The sequence below is a fragment of the Silurus meridionalis genome, chromosome 19 (genome assembly GCF_014805685.1).
Source record: "Silurus meridionalis isolate SWU-2019-XX chromosome 19, ASM1480568v1, whole genome shotgun sequence".
NCBI classification, from domain to species: domain Eukaryota; kingdom Metazoa; phylum Chordata; class Actinopteri; order Siluriformes; family Siluridae; genus Silurus; species Silurus meridionalis.
The window spans coordinates 16,332,045-16,351,772 of NC_060902.1; the positions used below are offsets into that span (position 1 = coordinate 16,332,045).

At 41.3% G+C, this 19,728-nt stretch overlaps 1 protein-coding gene and 1 long non-coding RNA gene across 11 annotated transcripts in view; one reads left to right on the plus strand and one right to left on the minus strand.

The window, feature by feature from the left end:
- LOC124402399 (chemokine-like protein TAFA-1) overlaps positions 1-19,728 on the plus strand; it is a 154,577-nt gene that overhangs the window by 126,873 nt on the left and 7,976 nt on the right. For all 9 annotated transcript variants that reach the window (XR_006928711.1, XR_006928712.1, XR_006928710.1 and 6 more), the window contains 2 exons: positions 7,440-7,580; positions 18,800-18,924. Coding sequence is in view for 6 of the 9 variants with exons in the window: in XM_046875405.1 (XP_046731361.1) it covers positions 7,440-7,580; positions 18,800-18,924 (266 nt within the window). In the remaining 3 variants the exon portion in view is untranslated. The remainder of the gene's footprint in view (positions 1-7,439; positions 7,581-18,799; positions 18,925-19,728) is intronic.
- The window catches only part of LOC124402400, a 25,048-nt gene continuing 24,094 nt past the window's right edge, over positions 18,775-19,728 (minus strand). The window contains exon 5 of one of the 2 annotated variants that reach the window (XR_006928716.1): positions 18,775-18,898. This is a non-coding gene — a long non-coding RNA (uncharacterized LOC124402400). Of the gene's footprint in view, positions 18,941-19,728 lie in introns of both variants that reach the window. The other variant, XR_006928715.1, reaches the window with a different exon arrangement.

A 19,728-nucleotide genomic window follows, 5' to 3' on the forward strand; every position in this document is an offset into this window, starting at 1 on the left:
AAAAACTTTACAGCGTTCTTACCCACTGAGCCACCAGTACTTTCAATTCAATAAGCTTTTTTTTTATTTTCTTTTAAATGACAACATCTATATGCAATATTGTGTGATTATCAAAAAGACATGTACTAGGGCTTGAACCTTGCAAATGGAAATCTCTATCACACACTTACCAGTGCTCTTATCCACTAAGCTATCAGCTCTTTCTGTTAAAACTGCTTTTTTGTGGGGTTTATCATTTAAATGTCCACACCTATACTCAAAGATGTTAACAATCAGAAAAGCATATAATGGGTTTTGAACTCAGAAACGTCCAGTACACATTTACCTGTGCGCTTAACCACTGAGCCACCAGAAAGCGCTTTTGCACAGGGTGTATTTGCATTTTATATGCAGCAATGATTGAACCTGGAACATCCAGCAAACACTTACTTGTGCTCTTACGGATTAAGTCACCAGAGCCTTTTCTTCAGCTGCCTTTGTTAGAGCTTAATCTTTTAAATGGCAACACCTATATGCAAAGCGACCTTGAACATCCAGGATATTCTCATTTCCCAGTGCTCTCACTTACCAGTGCTCTTTCCCACTAAAGAAAAAAATGTATCAGTGCTCGACCCTGGAACCAGGACTATCTCGGAAACACTTAGCTGTGCTCTTAACCACTGAGCCACAAGCCACCCACTGTTAAAGTGTGTTTTTAGGGGTTTATCTTTTAAAATAGATACATAAATCACTAGATATGTGATTATCAAGAAAACACACTAAGGAACGTTAGCCTGACCTGACTAACAAACACTTTATATTGTTCTTACCCACACAACCACTAAGGATTTCCACCCAGAAAGATTTTTTAGCGAGTTTATCTTTTAAATTGCACCATGTAGATGGAAGACTGTGATTATTCGAAAAAACACTGAGCAGGGTGTGAACCTTGGACCAGGAATGTCTAATACACACTTACCTGTGTGCTTACCTACTGAACAACCAGAGATTGTGGTGATGCCTGGTTTGTTTTAGGGGGGTTTATCTTTTATATAGCAACACACACACACACACACACAAACAAAGCTGATACAGGACAGGAGCAACCAGAACACAATTACTTGCTCTCTAACTCACTGAACCTCCAGTGTCCTGTTTATTAGGGGTTTATCTTTTAAATGGCAACACTATGTGATTACAGACAAAATTCCTACCAGGGATTAAACCTGGAACATCTAGTACACACGTAACTGTGCTCTTACCCACTGAGCTGCCAGTGCGTTCTGCCAAGGGGGAATTATCTTTTAATTATTTTTAAATAATATTTAGAGATGTCTTTAAGCTTATCAAAAACATAGACACAAGGGTTTGAACCTGGAAAGACTAGAAGGCATGCACCAGCACGCTTACACACTGAGCTAACAGTGGCTTCTCTTAAACAGGCCTTTTTCACAAGGTTTTCTTTAAAATACACCTATCCAACTAGGCAAGTGATTATCCATAAAACAAGATGAAGTGCTTTCCGGCAAACTGGCTTTTTTTGTGATGAGTGATTTTCAAGAAAACAACGACTGAACCTTTGACCAGAAACAGCTAGTACACACTCACACATGCTCTTACCCACTGAGCCACCAGTGCCTCCCTGCACCAGTGTTTTTTTAAGGGTTTGTGAAACGGATTTTGGACTGTATAGTACACACTTACCTGTGTTCGTACTACTAGTGCCTCCTGCTGAAGAAGCTTTCTTTAATTTAACTTTTGTATAGCAAAACTATGTGATTGTGTGAAAACACACACCAAAGCTTGAATCTCTTGGACACACTTACCTGCACACTTAACAACTGAGCTAATGGCTATTTCTGCCAGGCTAAATATTTTTTATGGGGATTATTTTACAATTATATACACAGCTCTACAATGTAAGGAAACAAGCACCTAAGCTTGAACATCTAGAAACTGCGCTCGTAACCATTGAGCCACCACTGCTTTCAGCTGAGTAGGCTTTTTTAATGGATTTATTTTTTAAATGGCATTACATCTCGTCAAGTATATATTGGCAAAGGTACATGCCAGTCAAGAAAACACTTATCAGGATTTGAACCTTGAACATCTAGTACACACTTACCTGTGTTCGTATCCACTGAGCCACTAGTACCTTGTGGTTTTTTTGGTTAGTGATTTATCTTTTAAATGGCAACAAAAAGTGATTACAAAGAAAGCAAACACAGGGGTTTGAACCTGGTAGCCCTTGGACGGATTTATCTGTGCGCTTACCAACTGAGCCAACAGGAAGATCTGCAAAGCAGCTTCTTTTTCTAGGAGAATTATTTTTCAAATACATACACAGAGCTACAAAGTAGAATACAAAGCTTTATGCTTATCAAGAAAGCATGCATCAGGGTTTGAACCCGGAACAAGGCACGCTTAGTACATACTTACTTGTGCTCTTACCCATTAAGTCAACAGTGCATTCTGCTATCACCTACTCTTTTTTTTGAGGGTGTTTATCTTTAAAATGGCAACAAAAAAGGCTTGATTTTTGAACACGCTTAAGTGTGCTCTTACCCATTGAGCTGCCACTACTTTCTATAACACAAGTGATCTTTACGGAGTTTATCTTTGAAATGGCAGCACCTATCGGCAAGAAAACAAGCACCAAGGCTTAAACCCTGAACTCACTTACCTGCGCTCGTACCCACTGAGCCACCAAAGCCGTCTCAGCTGCCTTTTTACGGAGTTTATCTCTAAATTACAACATCTATAAACGGAGATATTTGATTAGCAATAAAACAAACAAAAGGACCAGAACCTGGACTGTTTAGTACATGCGTGCCTGTGTTCGTACCCACTGAGCCGCTAGTGCCCCCAGCAGAATACGCTTTTTTTTCAGTGATTTATCTTTTAAACACTATGTCATTACCGAGAAAACACACACAAGGGTTTGAGCCTTAACCTTAGACACACTTATCTGCTGATCAATTGAGCCAACGGCAATTTATACCAAGCTAAGTCTTTTTAGGGGAATTACTTTTCAAGTATATAAACAGAGCAAGAAAAAAAAATACAAAGCTTTATGCTTATCAAGAAAACACTCATTGGGGTTTGAACTTGGAATGTCAAGTACACACTTACTTGCGTTCTTACCCACTGAGCCACAAGCAAACCCGACCCGCGTCCGCCACTGCTTTTAGTGAAGCAAACTTTTTTTAGCGAGTTTATTTTTTAAATGTCAACACACACCCACATAAAAACATTCAAAACATGAACCTCCAGGACACACTCAACTATGCTTTTACCTCCTGAGCCACCAGGAATTCCTGCCAAAACATCTTGTACTGTATTTTTATTTCGAGGGTTTATCTTTTGAATGGCAACATATACGCACCACATTGCAATTATCAATTAAACAGACAACAGCACTTGAACCTTGAACATCCAGAGAACACTTGCCTGGTGAATGCGGAATGTTTCGAGGTACTGAACTGTGCTGGTGTTAGACACTTCATTATACACTTAATCAACATCCATATTCACGTTCATATTAGTATATTTATAAGGAACATTTTTAGCCAAAGAAATTAACAGTAAAACTAAAAATGTAAATAAAATTTTAATACAGAACCCAAATAGGCCCTAAATCCTGAGCTACTTTTTATTGTTCAGAGAAACGGAACAATGCTTTTGAAAGTAGGGACTTCTTATAACTCCTGATGCAGGGGATTAAACTGGCCTTTCTTTCGCCTCCTATCAGTAATTAAGGCCGGTATGGGGCAGACGGAGGAGAGGATCTTCCTGTTTTCATCACCCGACTGTCTGTCAGGATTTTCGATCTGTGAGATGTATCATGAGCTGTACTGTACCTGCTTACATGAACACTCATCGAGGTGTTGTTTATATATAATCCACCTGAGCGCCGTCTCGCCTTGCAGTCACACTGCATCCAGTATGAGCCGTATAATGCTGACAAATCTGTGGCATTGTGTAAATGAGCCACACGTAATATGAAAAAACATTTTTGTTAGATTTATACATTTGGTTTATTTTAATAAGGGATTTTTTTTTAAGCACAAGCATGAATAAAAAACCTGGTTCCCAGAACTCCCTGTAGATGAGGCTGATAAATGGTTTAGCTTTCTGGCTGATTTATATCTCCATAACTAGATATACAGGGGAATATCATTAATTTCTGTTAAAACAAAGGTATTAGGCCATCCTAGTAATTGATTATACATTTCAGTACTACAGAACAGGATTTATTGTCGCTATCTTCAAACTAAAGCACCTCCATGCTCCTTTTTGTGGAATCTCAAATCATTTTCTGAGTGATGTGCAGATGAGAATGGCTAAAATCGAGCATTTTTAAACGTACTCATGTGTGCTGTGGATGAGGGTGAGGTGGTCCTGGGACAGACCCATGGCAAAAAGAAGTGAAAAGTTTTAGTACAAATAATACTGATTTTATTGCACGTGCCAGACGGTGTGTGTTCGTCCTCTGACTCCAGCAACAGGAATCTCAAGCGCCTCGGACTCGCCTCGCCTCGCCCTGCGCCGATGCCCCACAGCACGTTATTACTCCATTTCAGTGCATTTAATTGGCTGTTAAACTCACCCAGTCATCCTCAGGCTTATCCACAAGGGACTGATCGGAGTTCAACTTTTTTTTTCCAGTTTTTTCGTCTGCTGAAAAAACACCCACTCAGATGATCAAGGCAGAATTGTCTTCGGCAGAGTTTAATGAGCTGAATCAGGTACATCGGTGAGAAAGTGCAAACAAAACCTCTGACCCTCACAAGGTCTCTCCTGGTGCCTGGTGGGGGTGGGGGCAGAAGCTTGAGGAACACCAGACTACGATCAAAATAACAAAGCCTCGACTTTCTCGCTGACTGCAGGGTCAGAGAATAATTCGGAACCCCGAGTCCCGGCGTCGGATTTGCTTTGCTCTAACACACTTTAGAACTCGTCAGCAAAATTGCGGAGGCTTAATGAGTGCAATAATTATAAAGGTTGGAATGCACAACGAGACGGGATTTGTTTCTACACAACCAGGTTTTATTTAAGTGTTAGAAACATCTCCTTAAACATCTCCTCGTAAATTCCAGACCACCAGGGGTGTCATAATTTTTATTATACTGTACACTATAATCGACAAAAGTTTGTAGACAGCTCAGTATAAGTTTTTTTTAATATATATATATATATATATATATATATATATATATATATATATATATATATATATATTTTTTTATTTTTTTTTTAATTAATTATTTTTTATTTTTTATTAAACCCTTACATAACAGACAAAGGCATTGTCATCATTCCACTTCTGAACACATTTAACAATAAATTTTAAATGAACAAAATAAAAGACTAACATTTTAAATAATACAAAATCATGTACAAATAATAATTACACCTGGAGGTTTAATCACAGTATTTTGCCTGAAGTTCAGAGAGTTTTAAGGCGGTCTTCATCATTAATTGTATTATGGATTAAAATAAAATGTTAAATTTATTTGTAAATGTCTTAAAACAAGAATAAACTTGAACAAATCCACATTTGTGTACATAAAACTTGCCTACATCGACATATTATTGCACATAGTTAATTTATTAGTTTTGACACTCAAGTATAAGTTCCACATTTAGTCTCAATTTCCTGTTATAATATCCTCCACTCTTCTGGGAAGATGTTCCACAAGTTTTGTGGCGATTCATTCAACCACAAGGGTGTTGGTAAAGTCAAGTACTGCAGAAGGTGAGGTGAGGAGGCCTGTGGGTGCAGTCTGCATTCACATTTATCATGTTCAATAGGGTTGAGGTCAGATCTTCCACTCCAACCCATGTGAAGCATCTTCATGGAGCACAGGAGTACCGTCATGCTGGAACAGGTTTGGGTCTCCTAGTTCAAGTGAAGGAAACTTTCATTTTACTGCATCCAATGACGTCCTGTACAATTGTGTGTTCCGCTTTGTGGGAACAGTTTGGTTCATATAGTGCATTTTATTATAATGCTCTGAAATTATAGCAGTGTAAAAAGAATAGGATCTGCCATACACATGACGGATTTGCGTAGTTAATGTTGAAATAAAGTACAAATGAGCTGAAAGTCTGAGATATGCCAAATCTCCATGTGTTACCTACCTCTCGTCTATCACTCTTTATTGTCTCTTGCTCCATTCTTCCTTCAGGCGTCCTCTTCATTATTTCAGTTTTGCTGCAGGCTTTTTTTAAGTCAGAATGTTCATCCTGTACTTCCAATGGTGTGTGTACGTGTGTGTGTGTATACGTTGGAGACAAATACACCTACTAGAACAGAACTGTACTTTCCAAATTTACATACTAAAAAATTTCTTTACATTTAACTACAAATGAATGAAATACATAAATATTTTTTTTATATTTATCTTTAAATATGCTCAATAAAGCATCATTTTAAGTTAAATAATTACTGTTCATATACTGTTTACTGTGCTTTATGTGACAAATTTATTAATTAAAATATATTTGTATTGATTCAATTGATTAATCACTTGAATTGGCATGTATTAAACTGATTAAATAAAATGAAACAATGCAAATTTTTTTATTAAATGGCTAAAACTTTTTAGACCCCATTTGCGTAATACAGATGTGTGTTTTTTACATTTAATATAAAATTTTCTAAAGATTTGATCTACTTATCTGTTCTAATTATTTCTACTTTAACAAATTAATTTAATAATTATTCCCTCCATCCTGCATTCATTCACTTGCTCGATATGTGGAATTGTCCGAATTTTCTACTTTTAATTTAAATTCTTGAAGCTGGAAATAAAACGCTAAAGAATCCATAGCGCTAGCGTAAGCTGCTAGCCGCTTCCTGCTTAGCAGCTAACGCTAGCGCTATGGATTCTTTAGCGTTTTCATGCATGCACAAAACAAACTGTATTTCCGGTACATTGTGAGTAGCCACAGGGACACTGCGCTAACTCTAGTTTTTTTTTATACCCTTGGCATTGTTGTGCATGTTTTCAAGTTTAATAATAATGATAAAACTTGCGGTCCACCACTTAATACATTCCTGAGAACTTAGATTGTAACTGTGTTCCGCACGTAAAAAGGATCGCATTCGGTAAACGTGTACCGACAACGGAAGCCCTGTGCTTGAAAATTTCAGTATGAATATGTGTACTGTTACACCCCTAAGCATGTATCAATCGATGTAGATGTGCGTTTGTCTAAAGAGTCCGTGTACAAGTCCATGTGACTCATATCAGTGCCACACTCTTCCTCAATGAAGGAGCACAGCAGCTCCAAGTAGTAAATACAGCACCAAATATGGAGTGAAACACACAGCAAATGTGTGTTTATGTCCGATATATGTACTGACTCCTCTGTGTGTGTGTGTGTGTGTGTGTGTGTGTGTGTGTGTGTGTGTGTGTGTGTGTGTGTGTGTGTGTGTGTGTGCATGTGTACAGAGGGTGGGACGTGTGAGGTGATCGCAGCCCATCGGTGCTGCAACAAGAACCGCATTGAGGAGCGCTCGCAGACGGTCAAGTGCTCGTGTCTGCCGGGCAAAGTAGCAGGAACGACACGCAACAAGCCCTCCTGTGTGGACGGTAAGAGCTTCGACATCACTTCCTGTTTCATGCAGGATCATTTCTTCCAACATCCCCCTCTCCCATTTTTGCTGTCATGTAAACACACTTCAGCGTTAGTGGACACATTTCAGCATTAGAATCAGCAATAATTTGACTCATCCATAAAATAAATATTAACATTTTAATTAATGAAGTACTGCAAGACCCAAAGTGTTGCATTCCTCTTTCACCATAGCAACAGCAGGTTGTAGTGTGTTGAGTGTGGTATACACACTCACTCATATTTTTCTGCAAGAGAATCACACAGAATGCCAGCTCAGCAAGCTGGAGTAAAAGCTCATCCTGCTTTCACACTCGGCTACATGTGCAGCTGTATAGACGGCCAGGAGGTGCAGATATTTGTCGAAACAGAGAAGTCATCATGTCACGTCTGTGCTATTTTAAACTGTTTCTTCAAATCTCATGCAAATTCCACCTGGAGCCCCGAAAATCTAGTTAACCTTTACTGAACCCATTAACCAGCAAACACAAACCGTGTGTGTGTAGGAAAACCATTCAGAAGCCTTCAGGTGGAGAGAGAAATGTATATATTTAAGGGAGAAACAAGTTTAAAGATTCATCTGAACTTTGAAGGCAATGAAGACAAAAGCAGGCTACTTGATTTCCTCATTCATGTGTATTGAATATAAAACTCTACTCTCTGAGATCTTAGCAGTGCTTGTGTTTCTACAAACACACACATCTAATTGTCTGTCTTTCTGTCTGCCTGCCTTCCTGTCTGTCTGTCTGTCTCCCTACCTAACCTATCTGTCTATGTGTCTGCCTGCCTGTCTATCTCCCAACCTACCTATCTCTCTGCAAATCCATCTATCTATCTATGCTATGCTATGCTATGCCATGCTATTATGGCAGTGTGGACAGAGAGAGTGTTTTAACCTGCATTTTAGGAAGAAGTCTCCAGTATCAGTGCTGTGTAACTGGAGAGAGAGAGCGAGAGAGAGAGAGAGGGAGGAGTGTGTGTCAGTGTATGAAATCGGGTTGTTTACAGAATAACTGGAAGGTGTTTGGGCGAGTTCCAGATCAGTATCTTTTTCCAAGCTGTGCGTGTGTATAAAGGTGTATAAAACGACTACAGTAAACAAAGATTATACTATAATTCATCATCTGTGTGTGTGTGTGTGTGTGTGTTTACGTTTGTACATTTGCTTGTTGATTGCATTAATTGCATTAGTTTGCTTTGCCCTTCGAGGAGTATGTGTCCGTGCGCATGTATGTATGTGCGTGTGCGTGTGTGTGTGTGCATGCACAAACACTGAACTGTATGAGTGCATATGAACTTCTCTTTCTGTGTGTGTGTGTGTGTGTGTGTGTGTGTGTTTCACTGTGGCCTATATGCAGTTCTTGCAGTTATTAATACTACGGTTATGAATAACGACCCTGTCTCTACATCCTGACACACACTCCGGAGAGACACTGTAGGATCTGCCTTAAACACACTCGCTTCCATGGCTGTTCTAAAACACACACAAACACACACACGCTCATTATCTCCCACATACACACACTACAGAGACATCGACAACAGTGTCGTCCTACTAAAAGCTGTCAGGGGCCTTGGACAGGGTTCTCACACACACACACACACACACACACACACACACACACAGAGAGAGAGAGAGAGAGGGAGAGTTGCAAGAGCTGCTAAATTTGGACAGTGCTCATCCTGCTGTCCCTTGACTTCCAAAAAGTCTTTTAAAGACAAACTTCCTGCTGAATTCACACCCTCTTTATCACCATCTCTTTCTCTCTCTATCTCTCTCATATACACACACACACACACACACACACACACACACCTCCATACAGCAATGCTAGCACAGGGGGATTAAGTGCAGAAACACACAGAATTAGTGAAGTAGATGTCCTCCCCCGTTTCAGGCTGAGGGGCTAATAGTGATTGTGTGTGTCTCTGTGTGTGTTTATGTGCTTGTGTGTGTGTGGGTCTGTCTGTGTGTTACTTTGTGTCTGTGTGTGTAAGCGTCAGATTTTCTCTGCTATGGCTCGTTGATTAGCTTTGACGCTCGCAGCCACGTCCCAGTTCTGTCAAGACCAACAATAGGCTCGGTGCAGAGCACGCTGCTGAAACACTTTCCATATCGTCTCATATCACACACACACACACACACACACGCACACACACAAACTTATTGAAAACATCATAAATAGACAGGCTTCTTACCAAAGGAAGACTATTGGAAATCTGCAAAACACACACACACACACACACACACACACACACACACGTCCTACTATCCTTGTGAAGATGTGGTTCCCCACCAACATATAAAAACTTGAACACGGGGAAACCTGCTTTACTGCTTCATTCAAGAAATCAGTGAGCCACACACACACACACACACACACACACACACACACACACACACACACACACACACACACACACACACACACCACTCTTATGGCCAGCAGGGATGTAGACCGTGTCTTTCTGGTTGGCTTCAAACCTTTAATGGAGATCATGGCAGGTTGTCATGGTGCATTAGACAAACCTATGGAGGGAACACACACACACACACACACACACACACACACACACACAAAGATACACCATATAATATTCCAAGAACAGGCAATATATCACACCAAATTAAGCTAATCAAAACACATCAACCTTGTGAGTGTGTGCATGTATGTGTGTGTGTGTGTGTGTGTTTGTGTGTGTTCTTTTAGTCTTTCACTGTCTGTCTGTGTCGTTTCTGCTTTTCTCCCTCTCTGTTTCTAATGCTCAGTCTGTCTCGGTCTCTTTCACTAGACTGAGCCGAGGCAGTGCATGTATATAAAGATATGTTTCAAACCCTAGACAAGGTTTTTTTTTCTTTCTAAAGGTTCCATGGAGCACACCTCAAAACAGGAAAGAGCAGATAAAGAACCCAGGAATTTTGCAGGTTTAAATACTAAACATAATCCACACAGACCCACCAATCAGAAACATTTGAGTACCTTCATTGCATGGCTATGTCTACACTAATCCATATCAATTTGAACATTGTGTTGTTTTATGCAAATTTTCAATCGTTTCCCAAAAGTTGCTGATCCACAATGAAAGGTCTGAAAACGCGTACGTCCCTGTAGTAGTAAAACCTAAGACACCTGCCGTTTATTTACTTTTCGGCTCTCTCCGTTTTCACAGTCCCCAAATGTATCTGCCGAAAACGTATTAGTGTGGACATGGGCTTTCTGCTAGAGCTCTAGTGTTTCCATATGACAACCAAATGACACTCAAGATTGGAAAGATCTGAAATTATGTGTAAAATTTGAAAGTCTGTCAGTCTACTTCCAGTATAATTCTTTAATTGTTTTTTGTTATAGTTATTTGTCCTTCTTGAACAGGTTTAAGAACAAGTGTTTCTTCTAAATCCCTACATCATAGGTTTCCTGATACAGCATATTTAAGGTACACAATAGAAAAAATAACAAGTTATATTCTGTATATACTGTATATATATTTTTTGAGTCTCAGTATATTACATTTCCCCCTAATTTGAACTAAGAGACCCAAACATGTTCCAACATGACAATGCCCCTGAGAACAAAGTCAAATCCATGAGGATCTGCTTTTCTTTGGTTGCAGTGGAAGATCACCTGCTATAGAGCTCCAAACCTATTGAACCTTTGAGATGAATGTGAAGGATACCTAAAACCCAAGCATCCTCAACCAACATCAGTACATCAATGAAAGAATCTCCACAAGCACACACCAAAAATCTAGTGGAACATCATCTCAGAAGAGTGGAGGTTATTCTGAACAGAAGACTAAATGTGGAATAGGAATGTGGAATCTCAATATTTTGGGAGGAGCTCTGTTTTTAGCGTGTCCCCTTTCCCTGTATTTAGCATGTAAATTATAATGCAGTAAAACTCTGATATGTGCAGTTGTCATCACTCGAGTCACTCAGTGGCTCTCAGTGTGGCTGATTTACATGGTGTTAAGCTGATCAGTATTCACCACCCGACCCCTTTGTTTGTTAGGAGGATTAGATGTTCGGTGAGTGCAATCAAAGGAACGAGCCTCTTTTCCTAACAAGTCAATGCCATCACTCTCAGATAACGTGTTTCACTCTTGTGATGTGACACCACACACTCGTGTTGTGAAGGCCAGTCTGAGCGCGCCTCATTAGTCGTAGGCGGCCGTGACAGCGTGCTGATCGAGAGCCCGGTGTCACCGTACAAGCGCTTATCAAGCCCGGACTGGCAGAAGCAGCAGAGATTAATGCGGAATAACGATGCACGGGCCACCGCGAGGTCTCCTAGAGCGGGGTTCAGGCTGGGGCGCCGCTCTTCTGCCCCTCATTAATTACTCCCCGGCTTTAGTACAGCGCACCGACCCCACCGCCGACCTTCAGTGCCACACGCAGCCATTAAACATCATCATCTCTCCGCTTCAAAGCTGTTCATCTCAATACCTGCAAAAGAATCAAGCGGCTCATTACAGGGACTTTTCTCAGCGCAGGTAGCGGCGCGACAGACAGGAGAAAGTTGAAGAAAAACTTGATTTAAATTAAGATGAGACAAAGTCGCCCGAGCGCCTCCGGGGCACAAAGCAGTGAGGGTGAGTCAATTCTTTACTCGAGAGCGATGTAAAACAGACGAGTGCGAAGCTTCAGAGAGGCCTTACCGAGGGTATCGGTATCGATCCCCGACTGCCGCCACTGTAAATTAACAGCTGCAGAAAAAGCACGAAAATTTAAAGTGTAATTGCTTTGCACTCTTAATCCGAGCTGGAAGCGATCGATCGGAGCGGGAGGAGGAGGAAGAGGGAGAAGGAGGAAGGACTCGCCAGTGCCGGCGAAAGAGCAGCACGAAGTGCAAAACCTCAATCACTCAGACCGAATGAAATTAAATGCAGTCGAGTGTCACGGAGTGGAGGTTTTTTTGGTTCTCTCGAGACATCGGAGCTCATTTATCAAGCAGACGGATTTATTCGCAAAATCGTCGATACGAGCGTTTACACAAGCAATTCATCCTGTAACTTCAACTCATCGTGTGAATTTACGCATAAAAAACGAACTAATATAGAGCGTGATTTGATCATCAATGATGAGCTGATCACTGCACTTCGATATCTAGAATAGACTGTCGAGTTGAACCATGCAGGACGTCTCGCCGCCGAGAACATAATAAATAAAGAAAGCGAGTCAACACAAAGCCAAGCATGAAGACGAATAAATCAAATCATTCAGCCGTGACAAAAGAGCTGCCGCTGTATAAACCGGGCTGGTGCGTCTGCTCAGAGCCAGAAGCGAAACTCTCAGCTGACTTAGCACTCGATTTTTTCTTCATTGTTATTATTAAATATTTTTACGCACCATAGAAATGCATCAGTACTGTCCAGTTTTTGTCTTTCATCATTTTGAGATTATCGTTCATTCCGAGCCCCTAGCTGGATTTCCAGATGACCTTTTATGGGGGGTTTGTGAGTTTCACCACACACATGCATTGAACTTATCATTGTTTCTGAAAAAAAAAAAAACGATTGAAGTAATTTCCTCAGTGCTTTATTCCTCTTATAATAAAAAATCATACTATTTATCCATTTATTGTTACATTTAATTTCATGGAACGTCCGGAAAACTGGTTAGTTCCTGTATCATTTACATTTTTTATTAGTTGAAAACTACAGCTTTAACTCGTCTGACTGATACACCAAACAATTCGAAGCAGAGTGACTGTCAGATTCTCCCTTCTTCTTCCTGTTAGGGGTCGCCACAGTGGATTATCCATCCCCATACCACCCCATCCTCTCCATCTGCCTCTTTCAAACCGACCACCTGCATATCTTCCCTCACCACATCCTCTACCCTACTCAATGGCCTTCCTCTATACCCCATGTTCCTCCTTTGGCACATGACCAAACCGTTTCAGTCACCTTGCATCATCTTAGGGAGGGGGTAGCTAAGTGGTAGCTTCAGAAGGTTGGAAGTTCAAATCCCAGCATCACCAACTTGCCACTGCTGGGTCCTTGTGCAAGGACCATAACCTTAACTGCATGTATGAATTAGATAAATGTAAGTCACTCTGGATAAAGGCATCTGCCAAATGCCATAAATGTAAACATGGTCTCCAAAATGTCCCCTCATGGTCCCTCTAATAAACCCATTTCTAATCCTGTATATCCATTTGGTACATGCCCCTTATCCAAAATGATTTACATTGAATCTCATTTATACAGCTGATAAGTTGGTGGGTTTAGGGCCTTGCTCAGAGGCCCAGGAGCAGCAGCTTGGAATGGACGGGATTTTAACTCACCACCTTCTGATTGGAATTTCATTGTCCTCGTCCCCCTCAATTTAAAATTGCAGCATCTTTAACTTTGCCTTTCATACCTTTTCTACCTTTTACTCCTGCAGATCTCCTTGTATCCCAAATCACTCCTGCCACTCTTCTCCACCTTTCTCCAACCTCAAAGCTTTCAGCGGAGCCGATAACATCATGACATCACTCAGCGTGAATAAAGCTTCCCCTCAATGCTGTGACCTCATTACCTGCATCACGCCGTGTCCATCATTAGGATCAATGTTTAATTACCCCGGGCTCTTGTTGTTCCAGGTGTACGTCCGCTGTTCACATTACATCTTCACTTCACGCTTAGCGACTCATGAATCCACAACAAATCGGCCTCATCGACAAGGTGGCGTTGCATTGAGAAGCACAGCACAACACAGCACACTACAGCGTCCCTCTGACTCCTGACTCACTCAGGGGTTTCTACACTTACACTGATCTACACTCAAACACAGGACACGTGAAAACAAGACGCTGGGCAGCTGGTGGCAAAATATCCAACCATTTCCATCACTTCTCCTTCCTCAGCAGTATCCCTCCATCTCTCCTCCTTTCTCAAGATCATTCTTCCATCTCTATTCCATTCTCAGATTTCTTTCTCCACCTCGCCACCTTCCTCGGCCTCATCCTTCTATCCCTTCTTTTTCCTCAGCATCATCCTTCCATTTTTCCTCCTTCCTCAATATCAACTCTTCACCTCTCCTCCTTCCCCAGGATCATAATTCAATCTCTTCTTCCTCCTCAACATCATTTCACTCTCTCCTTCTTCCTCAGCATCTTCCTCCATATCTCCTCTTTCCTCAGCATCATCCTTCCAACTCTCCTCAATGTTGCAGCACTACAAAGACTGCTGACTGGGCCTTGTGGTTCTGAATAATAATCCATCTTCCCTCTCGTTATTTCAATCTTTCTCTCGGGAAACAATGACACCATAGAAAACCAGATGATGCGGAGTTGCTGATGATAGCAGGTGGCCCTGAAGTGGGGGGTGGTCTGGGGAGGGAACACGGAAACAAAGAGCCATGGCTCGTCTCCAGGCTTGGAAGGTCACTCGGACAGCATCTGGCCACGAGCCAGACAGATAATGCTCTCGAAGCGGGAGCACTGACCTTAGGAAACATCCTCTAAACACATGATTGCCCATTATAGAGAGGGAAAAAGAAAGAGAGGAAAGTCCATCTGCTGGGATACTTCAAAGACTTTGCTGCCTCAGACAACAGAAACATTTGCTCTCGTCTGCCCCATCACATTTAGCAGCTCCAGGCTCCTTTGCACATCTCAGAGCAACATTTCAAAGTCTGAGACCTCTTCTAGGTTTGTCTGAACGAAAGAACATTTCTCAAAAAAACATTAATACAGTAAAGCATAAATCATAGACAAGTGCACTTTTATCTCTCCTCCTTCCTCAGCATCATCTCTCTATCTTTATATCTGTCCTTTATTCTCAGCATCATCCTTCCATCTCACCTTCTTTCTAAACATCACACTTCCACCTCTCATCCTTGGTCAGCATCATCTCTCCACGTCTCTTTCATCCTCAACATCATCGCTCCACCTTGCCGCCTTCCTCAGAACCATCCTTCCATCTCATCCTCCCTCAGCATCATCCTTTTATCTGTCCTTCTTTATTAGCATCATCCTTGCATTTCTCCTCCTTTCCCAGCATCTGCTTTTCATCTTTACATCTCTTCTCCATCCTCAGCATCATCTTTCCATCTCTCTTCCTTCCATATTTACATGTCTCCTCTGTCCTCAGCATCTTCCTTACATCTCTTCTGCTTTGTCAGAATAATTCTTTCATCACTTCATCACCCCTTTTTGCTTAGCACTACCTCTCCCCTCTTCTCAACATCATCTCTCCTCCCTTCCTAACTTCATCATTCCATCTCTTCTCCTTCCTTAAAATCACTTAATTTATTTTTCCACCTCAGCGTTATCTCTATATCCCTCCCCCTATATCCCCTTTACCTCTCAGCATCATCCCTCCATCTCTCTTCTCCACCTTAACATCCCTCTATCTCTTCTCGCTCCGAGCTGATGTAGGATGGAGGGAGAGAGGGAACATGAGAAAGTGCGGGATGAATAATGGCCGGGTGCTGATGTCTCTGCGGTGGTGATTATCTCTAAATCTGGATGGTACCAAGGCGTCGTCGTTGTAGCATCCTGCAGTGGGATTGAAGAGGGAATTGAGCTGGAGGTTGAGAGGTTATCAGCGAGAACGAACGAGACGGAGAGACGGAGAGATGGAGAGACGGCGAGAGACTGAGAAGAGTTATTCTTTTTTTTTGGTCTGGAAAACTATATAATAAGGCGGCATGAAAAGCGACAAATCAGAATCCTGTTTTCCTGCAACTTTATACATATAAATGTAGTGATTAACTAAAAAAATATAGACGCTTGAATACTTAAGTAAAAAGCCTTCCTTTTATCTATGTCACATGTAGTTTACAGCACATTCAAATTATTTCTTCATATATCCCAGCGATGTCAGGAACCTGGGGGGAGAATGGAGGATCAGCCATGACACAGCACCCCTGGAACACAGAGGGTATGTTTTTCTCAAGACTTTTTCTCAAGACTGCATCTTGGCGATACCTGGGCTTTAACCGCCAACCGCCAGAGCTTGAGCTACCTGAGCTACCACCTTCCTAAATGGCTACAATCCCCTCAAAATGCTGCCATCTCCCCAAATCGCTAGTTATTCCACAAGTCGCTAGTTATCCCAGAGCAGTTCAGTAGGATTTGGGTGCGGTGACTGGACAGGTCATTCTATGATAGATATCACTTCAGACAACTGTTTGCCCTCTAGATAAGACTTACAGAGTTCAGACGTCACTTCGGCTCGTAGTCCAGACGGAATTGCATCGTGTTCAAGTATGTAATGGTCGCCACGTTGGATCCTTTCTCGTGGAATAAGTCTCCAACCTTCCCTGCTCCAAAACAACCCCAAACCATAAAGCTTCCACCTTCATGTTTGACTGTCGTGGGTGAGGCAGTCTGCAAACATCATCTTTCCTGTTCTCATTCTTAGATAAATTCTTCTGTTAGAGGCAGAATTTTTAGATTTGGACTCCACAGAACTTTCTTCCACTCATCCACTGTCCAAAGCTTGTGTTTTTTGCCTAATTAGTTTCATAGAAATAAAAGGAATATCAAGTGTCTCAAAAACCATATACGGTGTTTCCTAACAGTAAAGGTGGGGCTGTTATCAAGTCAGACAGTTTGTCATTGGTTAATGAAATCGTTTTTTATATTTGATGAAAGTTAACCACATACACACTTGCTGTTATGATTTTCACTGCTGTGTACATCAGAAAACGTGATAAAAGCTTTTCCCAGGGAGCCACACATAGATAACAGGACATGTGTGTAGATGTAAAGCAGCGAAGCTCGGCTGCGTTCCTCAGTCTGACTCTCGACTCGACTCTTTAATCCAGCTGTTCTCCTCCCCAACCCTGATTGATTGTTACCTTGTAAAGCCTGGAGCAGAGATCAGAGGAGGAGCGTGAAGGAAGCCGACTCGGTCTCCACGTTTAACCTTCAAACCCGAGTCACGCTCTCTTTCTCTCAATCACAACACCCAGGTTCGTCTCAGAAGCGGGGAAAAGAAGAGATCCTGGAAAAAGAAAGAGGTGCGAGGAGGCGCAATCGAAGTGGATTTATTTATTTAAGCGTTTCGACTGAAGCGATTCACTGTAGCGTTCGTAGTAAAGGAGCCTGGTGTGATAAACGACGTGGGTGTGCTCGCATTCACAATTGTTCTTTTAAATAGAGAGGGGGGAAAAAAAATTCCCTCACCGGCTTTCCGAAGTTGACATCAGTGTTTTACGCTTTTCACACAGTGATAAAGCAATTAAAGTTAATAATGAGGTTTAAGTGCTTGTTTTTGTGCCTCTACACAGAAACTTGGTGCTGATTAGAGCTTTTACTACACGCAGAAACAGTAAACGGCCGCCCGTATCTCATTCGTTTATAATAGTGTACGATTTCTACCCCAAAATCCCCCATTGTACTATTATGCACCTAATACAAGTCGATAGAAACTATTCTTTCCAAAAAAAATTGCATTATTACATTTTTTCAATTAAATTAAATTGTATTTAAATATCTCTTTACACAATGGAGATTGTCTCAAAGCAGTTTTACAGAATGGAAACACTTTTGTAGATGGTATGAGGAAGAAACCTCGAGAGGAACCAGACTCAAAAGGGAAACTCCCATCCTCATTCCGTGAATTTAGGACGCAGCCCCTATGGTACCTTCATGAATTCATCTAGACATTACATCACGTTATAAATGTAATAGTGTACAGAATTTGACCAAATTCACACACGTTGTAGAATTTAATTCTACAATGTTTAAATTTGACTTGGTGAAGAAACCCTGTGTATAGACTAAACACTGGTGTGTTTTCCGAAGTGAACACACCTGGAACTAGTCTCGAGTGTGAGCATTTTGTAACCAGATAAATGCGGTTTAAATGGTGTTAGTTCCTCAGATATGCAGGTACATGTTTTGGCTATAACAATTATATATAACTTTAAATATACAGTATGAATGTATCAGAAACTCAGGTGTATAGCAATAATGTGGGGTAAAAATTCAAGGGAACGAGCTGCAAATATTTGATACAGAGCCACATTTTCACAGCAGGAAAAAACAACAACTTTCTAACACGTTTGAGGCACGTCTGAGGACGTAATCTCGTCGACATGTTCAAATATATGCTCGGATGTTGGTGCTTCTGCTTTTAGGGGAAGCTTCACACATTGTTTCGATTGTACAAGTTCACAGTTTTAACAAAGCCTGCTTTCAAAAGACAAAGTCTCACCCTTTTGTGTGTGTGTCTGTGTGTGTGTGTGTGTGTGTGGCAGCCTCCATTGTGATCGGGAAATGGTGGTGTGAGATGGAGCCGTGTTTGGAAGGAGAGGAGTGCAAGACACTGCCAGATAACTCGGGCTGGATGTGTTCTTCTGGAAACAAGATCAAAACCACCAGGGTGAGAACCCCAAGATCTACACACACACACACACACACACACACACACACATCAACATCACAAGACTTTGAAGGTAGTCGATCATTAATCGATTAAATGGTGTGTACACACACACACACACACACACACACACACAGTGTGACGTTTAATCATATACTATACATTTATGTGGCTCGTGTGGAAGCGTTGAAGCTGCAGAGACGCCGAGCTTTAAATCCTGCAGTTTTACTTTTCACGATTAAGAAGAAAACTGTTTGAAATGAAATATGTTTACTAACCTGACTTTAGTTTATCATAAAAAAACATCATAAACACCCTCATAAACAAAACTGTGCTGCTCATCATACACTGCTGTTCATCATGGCTAATAAAGTCAGACAGAGAGACCCCTGTTAGGGGAGAGAGAGAAGAAGGAAAATGACACTTTGTTTAAGGAAGATTAAAGATAATGGGAAGAAGAGACATATTGAGAGAGAGACATCCCAAGAGAGGGATGGAGAGACATTTATGCAGGCAGCAAAAAACAGAGACAGATGGGCAGAGAGACAGAAGGGCTTATGGACAGAGAAAGAGACATTAATAGAGATAGGGGACAGTCTGAAGAACAGATAGGCAGACATTTATGGAGACAGACAGGTAGAGAGTGACTGAGTGAGGAAAACAGGCAGAGGGACAGAAAAGACAGATGGACAGGCAGAGAGAAATAGACAGAAAGGCAGACAGACACAGATGTAGGCAGACAGAGAGAGAGGAGACAGAGACTCGTTAGAGGAGAAATACAGATAGACAAATGACACTGTTCAG